General features: G+C 43.6%; 1 protein-coding gene across 1 annotated transcript in view; it reads right to left on the reverse strand.

Annotated features, from left to right (window-relative positions):
• Positions 1-6929: 6929 nt before the first annotated feature.
• setbp1 (SET binding protein 1) overlaps positions 6930-19521 on the reverse strand; it is a 32867-nt gene continuing 20275 nt past the window's right edge. Inside the window, exons 3-7 of the mRNA XM_080467721.1 lie at positions 16730-17151; positions 14179-16098; positions 13841-14048; positions 12678-13743; positions 6930-8588 (exon numbers count right to left, since the gene is read on the reverse strand). Of these exons, the coding sequence (XP_080323847.1) occupies positions 8083-8588; positions 12678-13743; positions 13841-14048; positions 14179-16098; positions 16730-17151 (4122 nt within the window). The 3' untranslated portion in view covers positions 6930-8082. The remainder of the gene's footprint in view (positions 8589-12677; positions 13744-13840; positions 14049-14178; positions 16099-16729; positions 17152-19521) is intronic.

Raw genomic sequence — 19521 nt, forward strand, 5'->3', positions numbered from 1 at the left:
TCCTCCAATGCTCTCTCAAGTGGATCAATGAATAAAGCGCTGCAGGTGTGCACATTTGACTCCTTCAGGTCACAGTTCAGATTGTTATCCTTCAAATCCTCATAAAAAAATAAAATAAAATCCTCCACCCTCTTCTTAAGCTACGTTTGTGTAGCTGTCAGATTTCCTGCTCTAACCGCAGTGAGGTGGGTAATTCTCTCCGTCCTGTGGATGTGACATGGTTTTGAGGGGTCTGGAGGCGCACTGATAAATTTCACCACCAGATGGTGTCTCCCATCACTGTGCAGTGGAGAGGAGGAGAGGAGGGAGGGAGGGAGGATGTGTTTCAGATGTTGTTTGCTCTATCCATCTTCATGAACACAAGGAATAGCCATCCTCTGAAAACACCAGCAGAGATAAATGGAGGGGATGCTTGGTTAAGGCAGGTTTCCTGGTCAGTTGGCTCATGCTGCTGGACTATATGTTGTAAATGTATAGCTCCGTTTGTAGTTGGTGGTCTATGTGGCTCTGGATGCATTATCATCATCTAAATGTCCTCTCTGAGAAAATTCTGTTTGGTGATGATATTATCCTGCTGGTAAAATAGACAAAACAACAAACATTTTTTCTTCAAATCTGGATCCGTCAATAGAGCAATATTGAGAGTATTAATAGAGCCTCAAAGGGGATTTTTGTAATTTGCACTTGATTTAAGAGATCTGGATTAATAAAACAAGAAAACACATTCCTACATCAAATGGATAAGCATTTGGGAAAAGCACTTAGAACATTCACTTTGTAGAAACTTGGACAAGAGGATCAATACCACTCCCATATCTGTCTGATAAACATGAAACTGGAGCCAACAGACAGAAGGCTTACTGTAGCATAAAGACCACAAAAGCAACTGCAAGGAAATCATTTATTTCTTTGAATTTAAAAGAAAGAGGTCTCACAGCAGGGTAGTGGTTAGCACTTCACTTCATAATGAGCATCTACCTGGTTTGAGGCCAGGTTTCTTTGCGTTGCTTATGTGGCGTTTGCATATTCTCCCATCCAAAAATATGCATTTGAGATTGATTGGTGAATTGTGATGGATCGGTCTAAACTACCTTAACCCATAATCAGCCAGGACTGACTTAAGAAAAAAAACGAATAGAAAATGAATGGATATAAATCTAAAGCAGGTCCATGATATCTAGGCATCATATATTCTAATGTGTTCTTTAAAGGGTACTCAAATTTCCCTCAAACTGGCATACATATAAAATGATGTACAGACATTTTAGCCTTTTACCCTGTGTTAGCTGGGATAAAGTTCAGTTCCGTGACCCTGGTCTGTATGAATAGGATATACTGTAGTAGATGGAAGGATTTATGGATACATGATGCACAAGTTTATCAAAGACGAATTCCCAGTCAACACATTTATGATAAAGCTCATTCTCTTTGGAAATGGATTTTTCTTCCCACATCATAAGAAATCAGAAGGTGCCAGAACATTTGATTAATGCAAATTTGAGAACGTGCTCAGAATTTGGCGACAAAATGTTGATAATGTGACAGCATAATCACCAAAGACCTCGACCCTCCATTCTCGCCTCCACAGTTTCTGCAGACTGCAGAGACCCTGCAAACAAACAAACTCAAAGCTGGCTCTGAAAGCGATACCATTGGCTCTTATTTGGGCACAAAATAGAATCAATGAAAGAGACAAACTTAATGAAAGCTGGAAATTTGTGAATGTTGTGACAGTTGTTCTGATTCTTGTGAAGCAACTGCTTATAGGAAGAAGTTGGCAGGACGTGCAAAGTAATCAGCACTCACTGTGACAATGATATCTTAGTTTTGTTCTGATGTGTGAGTAGAAATTCTTTTATCTTTCCAGGGTGAATATGCACATCTTACTCACAGGCAGAGTGCAGAGAGGCCCATTGCTGAACTCAGTAGCTAAACCTACCGTCACTCAAAATATGTAAAGAATTGTGACTGGTCAAGTTGGACCATGCATAGTTCTAGGTGCACCCGTTGTCAACTTCCCTCAACCCCAAATCCTACATTCCACAAAAGGGCGAGTCCACGGAGGGTTAGGAGGAAGATCCTCCCAAATTCTTCAACATTTTGTCTAACTTTGAGAACAGAACACCAGCTGAGCTCTACAATTTATTGGTCCTGTCCTCCTCCCACACTCTGAGAGCAGGTTTCTACCTCTACATTTCCATTACCATCTGTGGATCCAGATACCATATCATAACACTGATCTAATTCTGCAGATATGTGTTAAAATACACCTTCTGTAATTTTCCATGCATAGATGCCTCTGCCTGAGAAAGCTTTCATAACATTGTTATAACTCAGAGAATTTGGGGAAATAGTTTGCACTAACAGATGAACATTTGGATTGGAAATCACTTCTTAGAAAAACAAACTGGAGTTAGATTAGCTGTTACTGAAACTAGAAAATAAGCAGTTGCTTGGGAAGGTAATTTTTGTGATATGTTTAATTGTCTCCTTGAGCCCCATGTGTCCTATTAGGCATTAGTTGGAGGAAGATGCTCTATATTCTGAATGGGATTAGTACTTGAAACAAACAGATTTAAATGTTTATGACAATGAGAAGAAATTGCAACAAAACAGCAGCGATAAACTAACAACATGCAGACAGCAGAAGACATGTTTTAATGAAGTAATCAATAGTTTGTTTGGGCTGCTACTGCATCACAGGTATTGTGGATACGAGCTAATGCTAAATTTACTTTTAGCCGGACATCATCCATGTTGCTGTCAGGGAGCACTGAGTCAGGATCAGTCCAGAACTAACAAGATGCTCCTGTATATGCATACTGGCGGTGACTAAAATAGCAACAGTTAAGAAAAAAAGCTTTGGCTCATGCATCATGAGTAGGACAGGGAGCCACAGCAGCTCTACCATACTAACATGTAGAGAGTGATTTAGGTGCAGCCCTGCAGCCCTGACTTCTATCAAAAAAGGGATTTTTTTTTTTTTTTTTCCAGCACAACACTGGTGGTGCCAACAGTTCCATCAGCACCATCAGATACTCTGAGACACATTTGGGCAGCTCACTCTGCAACCATGGTAACAGAAGAATTTTACTACTTGGCAGCAGCCAATAGTGGGGCATTTCCCTCTCGGCTCCGTCCAATAACAGAGCAGTCTGCAGCCCAGCCCACCAAGAACTGACACTGATGGGCTAGTGCAGCAGGGATTTAGTGATGTAGGCTTGACTAGTGAACAAGTAAGAGGAAGCGTGTGTAGGTATGTGTGTGTGACTGTGACTGAGTGAGGCTGTAGCATAATCTGATGAGAGGATTCCCTCTCGCTTAACCTCCAGTCGCAGACACATAGTGGAGTGGTGCTCATTCACCAAGACCATCTGACATTCAGCACCAACAGTGCAGCAAGCCCTGCTGTCATCTCCCTCATACATTCAAGCGCATGCTGTACACACACACACTCCCACACACACACTCCACACACACACACACACACACACACACACACACACACACACACACACACACACACACACACACACACACACACACACACACACACACACACACACACAGTCTCAACTCGCTTTCATCTAAACATAACTTATCAGCCTCGTCCCTCCATGTGACCATGCAGTTTTTAGAGGACCAGAATACCAAACTGAATGCAATCTTAAACCAGAAATAAGAAAACACATGCCACTGTCAGCTGTCAATAAAGTCATTTATTATTTCACACAATGGATAACATGAACAACTTCAACTGTAGTTCTTCTTAATAAGTGCTCAATGCTGCCAGCCAACAGAAGGGTAGCAAAAGAATGAGCCTTTCTTTTGAGGAAAGAGAAATAATAATAAAAAAAAAAAAAAAAAGGAGCCTACAAGATCATGAAAGATAAACATGACCAAAAGCATGCCAGCAGACATGGATATACATATATTTTACATGTATATATGTGCTTAAGACATATATCTGTATGTCAGCAAATGCAAATACAAAATATATGTGTACATTTACACATACATACAGTGAAGGATATATGCATATGCATGTGCATCTAGTATTTACTCTATATGTCAAATATTTGCAGTTTTTAATATTCATACAATGTACAAAAATGCTTCATGAATTAAAAAATCCATTACAAAAAGAAACATATCAAACAATGTACAAGTCTTGCTTCAAATTCAATTGAAATTCAACTTTAGGCTTGTCTAAAATATTTATGCATACAATCAAATTGAGCATGCAAATAAAGGAAACCCACTCTAGAAAAAGGTTCAAATACACTATGTATACAAACTAAAATATGCCCACACTGTTAGAAGAGCTCAATTTGTGCTCTAAAGAAGTACATTTATTGGTTTTCTCAATGCTTCATATGCACTTTCAGCTTTAAACAACATTATAGCTTAGAAGTATAACTGTATGCTGTGAGGATGACTAAATCTACATTTATGAGGCTCTGTTTCACATGACCCCTTCACTCCATGTGTAGTACACTCATCACAGCATGCTACATAGGGAATGGGGGGTGATCAAAATTTAGGTGCCATTATCTCTCATCCTAGTTGCTGCATTGGAGTTTTAAATGTGGACTACGGTTTATGCATCCCAAACACTGAAGTAGGATCCCCCACGGCTCCACCGTCTTCAATGCAATGAAGTACAGTCAAGGTAAAAGACTCTTACATCAGTCTTCAGGAACTTCCTGTAGCCACTGTTCCAGTTGGTGACTAATAACATTACAACAACAGTGGCCTCGAACCCTATTCACAACCACATCCCCTCTGCAGTCTCTGTGTAGAGTGAAAGCTCTGGATTAGGACAATACTTGTCAGTGTTAGAAGGCACCGGAGCATTGGCTGGTAGGAGAGACAGACAGGACAGACAACAACCTGGGGTCTTTAACTCTAGCTTCAGCGACCGCTGACTGACCACAGTATGGAGGAGTAAGCTGCCAAGCATGGATTCTCTGCATCTCACGACTCACATATCTAGACCTCATCTTCACTACAACAGACTGCAGACCCACTGAAAGTCATCTAGCAAAGCAAGGTTAATCACACTAACGTTAGGACGAGTGTATTTTTGGCTATTTCCTCTGAGAGCTCCCCCAACACACAACCCTCTTGCTTACTCTTCATGCTACGGCACTGCTGCAAATGGCTGCAGGCAAGGTAGCTACAAGTCAGCCGGGATACCTATTTTTGGTTGAGAACACTACAGTCGGGCTTGTATCCTCCAAGAACTTTTGAAAGTGTGGTAAGGCAAATTATTTTAACGTTCTGTGTAATCTGTGTAACGGGCTGGAACAATGACTGTCTTTATACAGGAACATTTTGGTGAAATAAGATACTGGTGTTGTTTTCTTGGGTCTTGGGCAGCCTTGCTAGAGAGAGAGGTCTACTGTGGCTTTAGGAGACAGTCCCAACTGGTATCCATGCAGGATGGACATACTAACACTATTTACAACAAACACATTAATACTGTAGTTTTACATCTGGTTAAGGCTGTACTGCATAGAGTTGCAGTAACTATAGTTTTCGTGAAATGATAGTCACTTTCTGCACAACTTATAACAAATTATTACTGGTGTTATTCACAATTTTTGTTACACGGATTCATTTTATTCAGTAAATAAGACCACTTATTTCTCTTTGTCGAAGGGTGGACCCAAAACATTAATTCCTTTTAAGGTCATTGCCAGGCATGGCCTGATGCATAGCAAACAACAATCTATGAGGATGTGAATTCCATGATAACCCCCTCTGTTCCTTCTGTTCCAAGTACATAACCAGCTATGTGATGCAAATAACATACTGGGCTGACTAACTGACCCCTAATTGCCTATTTTTGACAGAGTACAATCAATATCATTCAACAGAGACACATCATGATCCAGTGGACTCGTTCTGTTTCCACCACTGCTGCAACAGCACTTTGTAGGTCAGTGTTTGATGTGTAGCTGATAGAGTGATAATATACAGTATCTTCTTGAGTCCAGCCCTTCTAGTTATGTTAAGATGATGTGGGTCAGAAAACTAGGAGGTGGTGAGCAACACACTTGGTGCCTGCTGACAGAGGAAGCTGACTATGGAAGCTGTGAAGGGAAACGGGCAGTGTCAATGGTTGTGATGACTAAGACACATGTGTCATATGCACAATCATGAATATTTTGGGTCACTTTTTGTGGGCACTCTTTGCCACTTCATATTTCTTGGGTCAAATGCAATTGGTGAGAGAAAGAAACATAAGGCACAAGTTGAACTGTTGCAACCGAGAATCCCACCCCGCCCGAAACAACAGAATCTCCTCAAACCAAACTTCTACAAAGTTGCCAAAGAAACACTGATCCATTGCTTATATTCTGAAATACTTATTTGAGAAAATACCAACCACTACCCAAAGCCACAGATACTGTAGATAGAGTTTAACAAAAGCTTAACATATTGACACAAAAAACAAATCCAAGATGGCTACATTCTACAGTGCACATAGGAATGCTTTACATTGGTGCCAACATGGTGGAGAGTTTGTCAAACTCTGATTTAGATACTTTTAAATAATACATCCTGACAATGAATACTGAGACTTTGGTTTCTAAATCTAAACACTGGATTTACGTTCCAAAAATATTTCCAAGAATATGGATTGAAAATGATGTTAAGTAGAAAGACTGGGACGAACTCCTCAAAACACTGACTGTGAGCCCTCTTCTGCTGAACTGTCCAATCACGATTCAGACCTGGGCTTTGTTTCAACGCTTTTGGCTGCGCAGCCTGCATATACAAATTGATTAAAATAATGCATGCTCTCTGGAATGGATATCCATACCATCGGATGCCAAAACATAAGGCTGGAACAAGCAAGTAAGTGCTGCATTAGATTGATGCAAGTGTATGGTATTTCTTATTTTTTTTATTTTTTTTTTATAGTGCATTAAACCAATTTTAAGGTTTTCCTAAAAACACACCTGATATTTCTCCTATATGCAATGCCCCCTTGATATAACCACAATAATGAGTGTATGAATGAATACATGTTGTTCTTTCTGCCTGAAAACAAACTTGTCTTGAGTCACACCCATGTCTGTTTTTGGTTATAAAACAATACACACTTCATTGTCTATGGTACAACAGTTCTATTTAATATACTGTATGCCAGTACACGTCTATGAGCTGGTTTCCCATTGTACAAGGCAGGCAACAGTGGACTTTGTTTCTATATACAGTCTGGGACAGTCTCATCCACCATATTGCCTTTGTGTCACTGCCCAGGAGAGGCCTGGACAGGGAGGGAGAAATTGGTGACATAGGGGGTAGATTGAGGGGGCTCAAGCAATAGGAGATGCAAAACATTAGTGGGAGTAGATGAGAGGACAAAGGAGGATGGAGGTGAGCGGCAGGCACCAGGGAGGGCCAAAGAATTGGGGTGAGTATCGGGGTGGGGTGGGGGGCCTCAGGTGTGGAGCTGCCAGAAATGATCAGTTACTTCTCAGAGACAGCAAATAAAGTAGGAAGATACACATGGGTGAGAGCAAAACAGGGTTAAGTTGTAGGATAAGGTGGCTTATTTACTGACATATAATCCCACGTCTTTGACAAACTTCCTCAGAAAGGCAAAAATAAGCAGAGCTGCACAGTTTTATATTAACCATTCCTCCTCCCACTGCTGGTAAATATATGGCTAAAGCCACATTCAGATACAGTATCATAACGTACCATACACATCACTGTATCAGATACATAAAGAATCACATAATATCCTACACTATCATAAGTACCACACACTTTATAGCATCAGATTCTGTATCAAATAGTACCATATAGTGCCATTGTAAATGAAGGTCCAATGAATCTTTGAAAGGCCCATATCTGGTCGGGCTTCGCAGACCGAGGAGCGGCACCTGAAATGTTCCCTCCTCCTGCTCCACCACTGACCCACTGTATTCCTCACAAACTAGACGGGAGAAACAAGTCAAAGTGCACCAAGGAGTCCCAAGTTTAAGGGCACTGTATCTGATAGGCTTGAACCAGTACTGACTCCGTTAGCCGCGCTCTTGCTTGCAGCTTCCTCCGGCAGGCCTACTGACCGGCAGGAGCCCACAATTCGTCCCTGCTGTGGCCCCTGCCTCTGCGTTTCCCCCCTTTAGCCAACGGAGGCACCGATCGCGCTTGGTGCACCACGGTCTCGATGGTTGCTGAGATGGAGTCGTGATTGGCGAACTCCAGAGGTTCCGGTGTCAAGCTGGGCCTGCTGCTCTGCCTACCTGGCAGGTTATCACACCTCTCCAGGACAGGCATCCCCAGAGTCCTGCCGTCGCCTCTCCGGCTGGCCAACATGTCCAAACCTCCAGCATCAGCCCATTCCTCCGCCCTCCTATTGGTCACTTCTGACTCCTCCAGCGGTTGTTTTCGGGGCCGTCCGGGCCGTCTTTTGATGACATTGTTTCCTGTTTTGGCTTGTCGCTGCAGGCGCTTGGCACGGAGGATCTTCTGCACATGCTCAAAGTTCAAAGAATGCATCCTCCTGACGTCCTTCTGGATCTGTTCCACCTCACGACGCTTGTACCTCCGCTTACTTGGAACACCTGCAGAGGAGAGAGTGATAATGACTGAGGTGAGGCTTCACAAGGTAAATAAATAACAGAGCGCGGTCTATTTAAAGAAAGGAGTTTTGATACTAGTGTGTCAGTCAAAATGAGCAGCCTTGGAAAGACTGAGAAACACATCGTGCCAATTTAGCTCATAAAGAGAATGTCTTTTTTTTTTTTTTTTTACTTCAAGAGCTTCCTGCTAATTTTGAGATATTCATGTAAGCTTTTCAAAGCCCAGCTGAGCCAGGAGAGCAGATCCTATCCTGTAATTGTCTACTAGAGAGCAGAGAGGAGTGGGGAGAGGAGGAGATCCTATTCTGCTAGCAGGAAACCCACAGAAATGTCTCCTTCAACCATTTAATATGCCGCTACACAATAACAACCCTGTGCATCTGGAGCACAGGCTGCCAAAAAAAAAGCCAAACACACACACACACACACACACACACACACACACACACACCGATACAAACACGTCTATCTACACATGTATCCACATACATATGCAGACACACATGCAGAAACACACGTATGTGTACATGCACAAATAATGAATTCAGCAGTTCAGAATGGCTGAGCAGAAGAAACTAGGGCGATATTGTTTCCTTCACACTGGTGAACTGGGCAGTATGCCCTTTACATGCTGTTCTATCCTATCTCTTTCCCTCTTTCCCCATCATCCCTATTCTCTTTTTCACTCTGCCCTTTATGAAGCTCTCTAATTTTCAATTAAACAAGGAAAAATGCACCATTTCATTTCCGTCTTTATTTCAGAAAGTGCTTCCTGATCTTGGTTTCTCTCTGTCCTTTTTTTTGTTTCCCATCTCTGTCCCATTTCTTAGCTCCCCCCCTCCTCTTCCCTGTCTGGGCACTGTTCCCGTGGCTCGGACTGAGCCACAGCCAAAATGGAGGAAAAGCACAATCAGCCACCAGTCCCCAAACAGCGCGCATACAACATGCTTGGTCTCTTTTTCTTGAGCTTTTACTCTTCTTCCTGGATTCCCGATCCATTTTCTTTCTTCTTTATCTCCAAAATCTGGCTGACACAAAGTAGCGGGTTTATGCGGCCCTCCAACATTTAACCCTCGTTACACAAAAGCATCTCTCTAAATTCTTTTTTTTATTTCACTCGTGAAAGCTTTGCAGTCTCAAAACTAACAGATGAAGACGTTGCATCAATATTGACGTGATACTGTCTATGATGTCGAGGTATCTGCTAATGAAATAAGGGTACGGGAAGATGTGCAGAACCTTGAGCTGCCTCCAGTTAAAACATCAGGAACTATTGTTGCTGGAGAATGCAGTGCACACAGTGAAATTAGTTAATGCAGAAAGTACTAAGTAGCAGTACTTTATGAGCTGCACAGAAGTAAGCGCACGCACACGCACACGCACACGCACACACACACAGGCACGCACGCACGCACACACACACACACACACACACACACACACCACAAAGTACCAGAAATTTATGGGCTCCACACACAGAACATAAAACCGATGACCTTCAGCGGTGTGAGGGGCTCTGTAGCACTGAGGACCTGTTTCTCTGTGGAAAAGGAAGTCACAACTATACATGCGAACATATCCTCTACCTGCATGGTGAGTCAGGCCAGGCTTCTGACAGCATAAAATGAGCTTTGATGTATATCATTTGGAGTTTTTTTTTCCTGTGGATTGAAGTGGATGCATGTGTTCAAACAAGCCGTGTGACTTATTATCCATGTAGGAGCACTGGTGTCCCCAGACCTTTCCTGCTTCTAGTCCTAAAACCTCATTCTAGATATTTTAGACTTTATTTATTCTCTTCTAGAAGATTCAGAGTGTACTCAAATATCAATGTCTATCCTGCATGTACATATATTATGTGTAATCATATCTTATATGTTTGATGGGAAAAGGAAATTTACTAAATGTCATCCAAAATGTGCTGTTCCTATATGTTTACAGTCTCTGGGGCCTGTCATCCTGACAGCACATATTCTAAATTTACACCGAAAATAAATTCTTCATGCGGTTCTACCAGCGGTTTCTTCCAAGTCTTCCCCATTTGATTATTATTTTTTTTTTGCAGTATAGTTTTTATTTATCTGATTCAAGAGGGAAAGGATCCCGATGAGCTAAATTGGTGATTTTTCATACTGATTTTCAAAAACACTTTTCTTCATTTGACACAAAGAAAATTATTGTCATTAATTCACTAGAAGATTATGTGCTTTTATGCAAATAGCCATGTAAGAAATTGCACTCAGCTGCAGTAAGACCTGCTGATTAGTAAAAAGACACACGCACACACATAACACACGGGTGATTATTTACAAACTCATAGCTGCATGTTCAGACAATAATAAGAAATTCGCATCTGTATCACCTCATGGATGGCGATCGGTCTATCAGGGAGTGTGCGTGCGTGCGTGCGTGTGTGCAGGGCAAATGTTCATATGCACACGCGCCTGTGTTTTAATTGGGCTAAAGCTGTGAAGTGAAGCAGTAAGTCATGCTAGAGGAGGGGCAGGGGGAATGGGGAATAGAGAGGGTAATGGGAGAAAGAGGGGGAGGGAAGACAGGGGAAGAAGCAGAAAGAGAAAGGTAAGAAGGAAAGCGAGATGGAGTTAGGGGAGAAGGAGGAAGAGGCAGAGGAACAAGGGGAAATCTACGTTTGGTTGTGAGAACTGTGGGACAGAGGTTCAAATAGGAAAGCAAGGGCAAGAGCTGCAGAAGCAGCAAAAGGGAAGGAAAGGACGTGGAGGCTGGATGAGGTGTAACAACATTGGAGGGATAATGTGGATAGGGTGGGGGAGGAGGTGGAGGTGGGGTGGGGGTCGGGTCAGTATTGTGGGGGGGATGTATATGAGTCATCCGTCCTGGATTCCCTGGGGTGGGGGGTGTATTCTAGCTGAGCCCCTGGCTTCTCCTCCCCGCCACTGGACTAGGCCCCAGTCATTAAACCCCTGGCTGCCAGCCAGCTCTTTTAACACAGGCAAGGGCCTTTTACGGCATGTCTGTAGAAAATAAATCACACTGTGTGAATAATATATCTCTGGCAAAGGCATTGGCAGGAGAGAAGGAAGGGAGGGAGGGTGGGGAGGAAGGAGAAATTGGTGAATTATAGTCGTCTCCATCCATGCATTACGTTCTCTTTATCCCTAGCCAGATGTGCTCAAAGACAGCAGAATACAAAATGTACCAAAATACACATTACGTTGGTCGTGAGGATTTGGAGCAACCCAGCCTCTTTGTCTGCTTTAAGTCCAGATGATGCTGTGCATAGCATATTTATAAATAGGAATCACCTTAAGCAATACAGCATCTACATTCAAAATGGGGGAATACCCTGTTACCTCTGACTAACTGTGATAAAGCTAGGAAGAAAGTCTAAGTCCATTATCACAAAGGAACAGGGTAACATAATAAGTTATAACCGGTGACTTAAGTAAACATGATGAGAATTCACTGCAGCCAACAGTTCTGCAAACTTCGCAGTTTCAGATCTTATATAAATAGCTGGTAAGATGCACTTGTCCATCTTTCCATTGTTTGGTACAGGTCTCATGAGCCACATTCCAGGGTATTGATATTTACTGTCGGCCCATATAATGTTCCCTGACATTTATAACCATTTACCCATTATGCTGAAGCTAAATATGTGGTAATGCAAATGAATACAAGACAGCTTCATTTTAAGATTTCCTATGGTGTTTTTACCTCCTGTGTATGAACAAGCTTTGTTATAAAAATAAATTACTCTTCCCTTTTTAGTCTAGCATGTTTCTCACTGGCGTGTTGCAATGTATGAAGCCTGCTGTTAGTGTTTCAGTTGAAGGTTGAATTTGTTCATTAAAAGTATCTACAATCGTTATGAACTGTTTGTATCAATGCAAGCAAAAGACGGGACCCACTGCAGTTTGGGCTGACTTCAAACCTTCATCACATCATCAAAGTAAGCTGGGTTTTATCATGCTACCCGCTTCAGAGGAAAAACACTTCCTGCTGTTTGACTTTTCCACCACGTACATCTTTCACATTGTACATACATACAGTAGTTAAAAAAAGTAACACGCAATCCTAAGAGGTTCTTACCAATGAGTGAGGGACTGGAACATTCGTTCATCTGCTCTGGCTCCTGCCTGGCAGTCTGGAATGACATCAAGCCTTGATCCCCAAACACAGCAAGCCTTGCCCTCCTGCTCCTCCCTCCACATTCGTCCTCCCGTGACCCCAAAAAGAGGTCAGAACCAGTTTCAGTCCGCTGCGATTGGCTACTGTAGCTGCTCATGAAGCTCTTTATTGGATGTCCAGCCTGATGAGAATGGAACTGACTGTCAGCGAGAGAGTGTGTGGACAGCTGGTCAGACTCAAAAATCCCCAAGTTTGATCCGAGGGTTGAGCCTCTACTACTGCCCCTCTGCTTGTCCAGATGCTTAGAAGAACCCTGACTGGTCAGGTCCCTCCTCTCACTCAGCATGCTGAGACGAGCGTTGCTCTTAGCGCCGCTGAAAAGTCCACCCAACTCCTGCCGGTCTCGTGGTGAAAGAAGGGGTTCATCCTTGTGCTTATGTTTGTGCTTGTGCTTCCTCTTATGGAGACGAACCCCAGCAAGACCACCTGAAGTCCCGCTGCCTAGCGATCCCAGGCCCTCTCCTCTGACAGAAGGCCCCTGGAGGGGACCACTTGCCCCGCGAAGCTTTGACCCCGGCTGGAGCTTTGAGAGGCCACTGGAATGGAAAGCCTTGGGAGGGGGGACAGCCGGCCTCATGAAGGGAGATGGGGGTGCAGGTCCTAGTGAGTGGTGGGGCAGGTAAAATGGGGGAGCAGGGGGAAAATAGCCCAGACTCAGAGGAGGTGCGTAAGGCATGGCATATGGTGCTGCATAGTAATTTCCCCCTGCCAGCGGATAACCATATCCTTGAACAAAAGGCAGTTTCGTTGTGATTGGCTCGCTGGCTTTGGCTGGACGACCTCGTCTTCTCTTAGCCTTCAGGTCAGCACTCCTGCGGAGGTATGAGCTGGAGTCACAGGGGTAGGAGTCGTAAGTAATGGGGTAGTAATGATGGAAGTTGAGGCGGAAAATGGAAGGATAAGGTTGCTGTGGGTAGCAGGTGTATCGTCTGTGAGACACTCGTAGCTGCTGGAGTTTCACCACAACCTGCAGGAAGGTTAAGAAGAACAAACATTAAAAAAAAACACTTCACACTCAAGCTTGATCAAAGATTTCACACAAGATTCATCACAGTGTCTCGAACCTCCTCCAGCTCAGAGAGAAAGTGAAGATGATCCCGGCTCTGTAGGCACTTCCTCTTCCGCCGATGATGTTTCTGCTTCTTCTCTTGTTGTGACAGAAAATTATCAACTGCTGTCACCTGCCGTTCGCAGCGTGCTCTACTGCCCCTGTTGGATGCCTCCAGAGCTGCTGCCTCTGGGGTCTCGAACCCACACAGATCAAATGAGTACCTGTAAGGAGAAAAAATTAAAACAAAACTAATTAAAGTTACAACACTTGTGATCTCATTTGAATTTGTTGAATAAACAAAAAAATCACTCTTTAAGGGATGTGGAGCAGTAAAACAGAAGTACACTGCACCTGCGTCGAGAAGCGTGAGCCTTCTCAGTCTGATCTGAAGTGCTGTTGTTGTCTGTTCCAATCCCACTGTCACTGGGAATAGTCTCCTCGCTGTGGGACTCACTGATAGGGGACAAGGTCACCTCCTTGACTGATGCCCCTTCTGACAGGTGGGAGGGTGAATTAGCCAGGAGTCGAGGAGGAGACAGCTTCCATCCTCCAGAGAGGAAGCTCCTGCCAATTGGTTTATTGGGCAAGGCTGAGATGGGCTGCAAACTGGGCATAGTGGCATCAGAGAGGGCGGCTCTTATGGACAGAGCATTGGAGCTGGGAGATGAGGTCGTAGAAGGCACCGCAGGGCTCTCATAGAGACTACATGTGGAGACAGACATAGGTGGCTTGTCCCTATTGACTTTGGGAGGATTGGAGCATTGACTTTCTGCTCTAGGTTTTCGCCCTCTCTTCTTTCCAATGTAGATAGTTCCTCTCTTGCTGACATTTATCTGTTTCCCTAACCGAGCCTCGATGGTGGATGCCATGACACTCATTGCTGAGGTTACAGGGGCAGAAGATGACTTCAGAGCCAGACTGCCATTCTGACTGGACCCTGAGAGGATCTCATTCAAGATGCTCTGCATTTTCCCGAGCTTCATCTTATTCAGTGGTCTAGAATGGCCCCTGCCACGCTTTAGTTTCAGACTGTTGGAAATGACACTGGTTGTGTTGGGCATTTGCACAAATGTGTTTATTGTATGTATCTTTCTCCTGCGGTTTAGCCCTGCACTCGTTTCCTGTGCCAGTGGGCTGGGAGGTGACAGGGAGGTGCCCTCATGAATGGTCTCCACTGTTAGGAGTGGCTGTTTCTTGGGGCGTCCTCGTTTCCTCTTAATTGGAGTGTGGACAGTTAGACTGTCGGTGTTGGTGTAGAGCGGGCTGGATGGGGTGATAGGGAAAGCGGATGGTGGGTCAGCTAAGGCCAAGGGGCTGCCCAGGTTGTCTCTCTGTGGCGATGTGAGGCTGGCATGGTTTTTAGCTTTCAGGTAAGACCACCTATCATTGGCCTTGGCTGCTCTGGAACTGGCTAGGGAGCTGGTGCTGTGGCTTGGGCTCGGGCTCAGGTCCGCCCTGGCTCTCGGGCTGGGGCTGGGACTAATATTACTTCTGGGTTTAGGACTGGGGATTGGACTGGTGCCCCCCCTCGGGCTGGGGCTGGGGTTTGGACTTGGGAGTCTGTTGCACATGTTAAGATTAGATTTGATGATGTGATTGTAAGGGACCTCTCTGTGTTTAGGCGTTTCTGTGCTGATCTTAGGGCGCCCGACTGGGTTCTTTTTAATCCTGTTTACACTCTGATCAGACTCCTGGTCTGGCCCACCTATAACAGTCTCTCCTTTTTCTCTCTTGTCACTTTTATCTGTTCTGTCTGCTTTTTCTGTCCTCTCTCCGCCGACATCAGCCTGACTGGTGAGTCGAGAATCAGTTTTGTGAGCCTCTATTTTATGTGCTACTTTAGGTTCGGGGGGTCCGGGCTGGTGCTTCTCTGTATTATCAGAGTCTAGACTTCGCTGCTGTGATTGCACCTCTACAGAAAACGAATCATCAAAAGAAGGTCGTCTCCTTCTCTTTCTACCTTTCCCTTCCTCTGCCAGCATGGTTATCCCCATGTCTTCTTCATCTCCTTTCCTCACAGCAACTGTTCGCTCCCTTTCCTCTTTTCTCCTTTCCCCTCTTTCTTCGTGGAATCGCTCGGCTGGCTCCTCTTGTCTGTATTTCTGCCTCTCCTCTGAATTAGTCGGGCTCTCCGATCCTTTTTCTGGCTGTCTTCCCCAGTGTGTATCAGCACTGTGGGGATTAGAGAGCATCTTCTGGGAGTCTTTCCTGCCATACTTCCTCTTGATGTTCCCAAAGAGCTGTTCACTGACCTCTTGCAAACCTCTTCCCCTAGAGAGACATACACAGAAAAATAATTAGGACAAGAAGTCTGAAGGAGAAAGAACATGTTGTATTTAACTCATGCTTTACAATGAACGAAATTTTTGAACAAGGTTCTTTTTTTTTATATGGGTAAGTGCATATCAGCTGAGAACTTGCTGACTACAATGTAAATATGAGCAAAGCCTTGATTTAATAAATTGAAAAAAACATTTGAATTCCACAACGGTCATCCAATTTGTAACGATGTTGTCTTTTTATGTGGAAATGCCTGACTGGCTCCACTTGAGTCACCTCTACTTCTGCTTCTCCTCTAATTAGTGTTCATCTTTGATAATTAAATATAATTTGAAGTTAGCAACTGTAATTTAATTTGAATCATTCTGTTCATAAAATCAAAAGGTATGAAGTTTACCCTTTTCGTTGCTTAATGTTCACAACTTAGGTGGAAGCGATTGCAAAAACATGATAATAACAATGTCTCAATATAGTCTGTCTGATACAGATGTTACCACAGAAGTATATTTTGTGAAATATACTTCTCTCTTTGCATTCCCAGCATACAAGACAGTAGAGTTTTTGTTCTGGTGAACATGCTTAGCCCATAATAAAATCGAGCACATAGTAATATGAGCTATACCTGCTGAGAGAGGTGAGGTTAAGAATACTGGCATCAGTAACCACTGGCAGCTGCAGGTCTGGAGTCATGGATCTCTGAGGCGAGGGACTCTGCGTAGCTGTTCGTAAGAAAGGTTGGGTCGGATCTAGCAAAGAGCTTCTGCTGGCTCCTGCCAAATCTCTGGCTGGCTCAGAATCCGCAGGGTGGGCTGGGGATGCAGAAGGTGCTGTAGATGTGATCCAGTCTGGACTGATTTGGTGTTGGTGTGCATGAGTGTGTTGGAATTTGTGTGTGAGAGTGTGCTGTGTTTGCTGTGTGTGCGAGACTGCATGTGCAGGAAGAAAGGAGCTGCGAAGCTGGTGTTTGGGTGGAGTGTGATCTCCCAGTAGTTGCAGCAGGCCTCCCTCTCTCTGCTCTGGCATCCTGAACTGGCGCTCGTATGTCTGCGGGTGACAGAGAAGAGAAACAAAGATTGGTTACTACAAACTGCAATCACAAGACAGCTTTTATAGCTGCAGGCATAGACAACAAATGATATAATAACGATAATGTGATCATAAAACTACGGCCGCTGTATTTCCTGTCTGCATGGCATCAGTCTGTGTTTACAGGGCCGTGTAGCACAACATCAACTTCTGTATATTGTTTTATTTTGTCAGCACATATCAAATCAGCAATTTGTCGTGCTACACTGTGACATTCTTCTCTCTTCATGGCAGAGCTAAAGATTTTAATGCATCTAGTGTGCATGAGCAAACAGTGTGTAACAAAACAAAAGGCTTGTTTACAGAGCAATTAAATTCCTGTGGCAAGGATGTTGCATGCTGTGAGAGCTGAGGGGATGGTCGGGGGTGTTTGAATACACACAGTATTAAACACAGTAGCCTCGCTCTGCTTCGCCCCTGCTCTAGATCCAGACTTGTTTACTATATATTATCTTTTATTTCTGTGACAAGCCTCCCGTGCTCAACTCTGTTCTTCTCTGTCAACACAATATAGATCCTAAAACTATGGCACAATCCATCATATATTTTTTCCGTATGAGGGCCACAAATTTTAGGTCAGTCTTTATTTAATATCGAGGTTACATTCACCAGTGCAAAACTGAACGTGTTAAAGTTCACATAATTCTTTAGACGACAAAACCCTGCTTAATGTATCACTACTGCATAACCAGCGTACTGTTGGAAGATGAGAAATAGAGCAGCGGATGGCCTTTGTGGTTTAGCCTGTTATTAACAGACTCAGTATGACGCAACAAGACACTGTTCTGCCGCGCTGCAGAGAGATGTAACCTAACCACAGGCCTGCCTCTTAGCATGTACACACAGGGATGTGCGAATGCACACACATACACATATACACACTCATACAATAGATATATACATTTTCGAGATTTAACACAAAGTCACACACACAGAGCCAATGCAAGAGCATAAACTATGGTTTGGATGGATCATGGTCATTACATATGCACAAATCCAATTAAAAAAACGAAGCACTAAAACAGCGTAAACGAAAGTCCTTCATCTTTATTTTCAACCTTGCTTATATCTTTCTCTTCTTTCTATTCCTCCGTGTGCAGTGAATAACCAAATAATGATTCTCATTTTCATTCCACGTTCATTGCAGAAGCTGTTCCTCAGCCAGACACAGTCTGCACAAATTCAGAAGAACAAGATCGTTGGGACTGTTGGGTGGCACAACGCTCAGCACATGGGTGAAAAGATAAACTGCACGGGCGCAACCAAATGCTGAGTAGTGTTAATGATCAATGAAGCCAACTTATGCATATACTTAAAGGCACATGCACTCTCTCATTTACCTCCTCACCCCATTGCTCTGGTATCCTATCAATTGTGTGTGTGTGTGTGTGTGTGTGTGTGTGTGTGTGTGTGTGTGTACAGTGTTATAGGAGAAGAGACACTGTGAGTCCAGAAAGGGATAAGATGACAGACACCCGATACACGCTTGCTTTCTCATCTAACCTGTCCTAGAATACCTGCTGTTGCAGGTCAAAGGAGGCAGCAGAAAAAGAGACAGACAGAGTGATGGGGTGGTAAGAGGGATACCCACTGAAAAGATAAACACACACACATTCATAAAATGCATCTTCCCCTATGACTCAAAAAGCAACCACAGACAGATAATGAAGAAATGCGGCATGGGCACCTTTTTCTTCTACATAGGAAAAAGAATAAAATAGGAATACAGAACTCATCCCACCTCCTCCCCCTCCTTTACAGTAGAGGCTGGGTTATTGGCACCAGTTCAGCTTTTTGTTCTTAGTTTCCTCCCTTGTACCACCCTCTCCTCCACGTCCCCTTCTCTATGCCTGCTATACTCCAAGAAGCATTTCCAGGAAAATACACGCACTGTCTGATATTCACAAGCAAATATAAATAGTGGTCATAAGGAGTGAGGCACTCCCTTTCTTGCTGTGATCAAGACAAATATGGAGAAAAAAGATCTCCTTATTGTACATCCCCTTTCCAGCCAGTGCCAATTTTGTTATCTCCTGCAAATTGACAGGATTTTATTTGTAACTACTCAGCATTTTGATTTATGAACTTAATTTTTCCCTGCAATGTATGGTTTACCAGTGTATTGTTGTATTTGATGTTCACGTATTCACTGAGAAGCTGTGATTATAAGCTCCACCGATGCCACAGAAAATCCCTGCTGGACTTAGCAAATACATGATACATCATTGTTTTTCATACACGGCTTACTGTTGTCATATACTAGTAGTATACTAATATCGTTGGTCATTTCCCTGTGTTACTGCTGGCCTGCAGCAGGGGGCAGCGGTC

Source organism: Lipophrys pholis, assembly GCF_963383615.2.
Source record: "Lipophrys pholis genome assembly, chromosome: 7".
Classification (NCBI taxonomy): Eukaryota; Metazoa; Chordata; class Actinopteri; order Blenniiformes; family Blenniidae; genus Lipophrys; species Lipophrys pholis.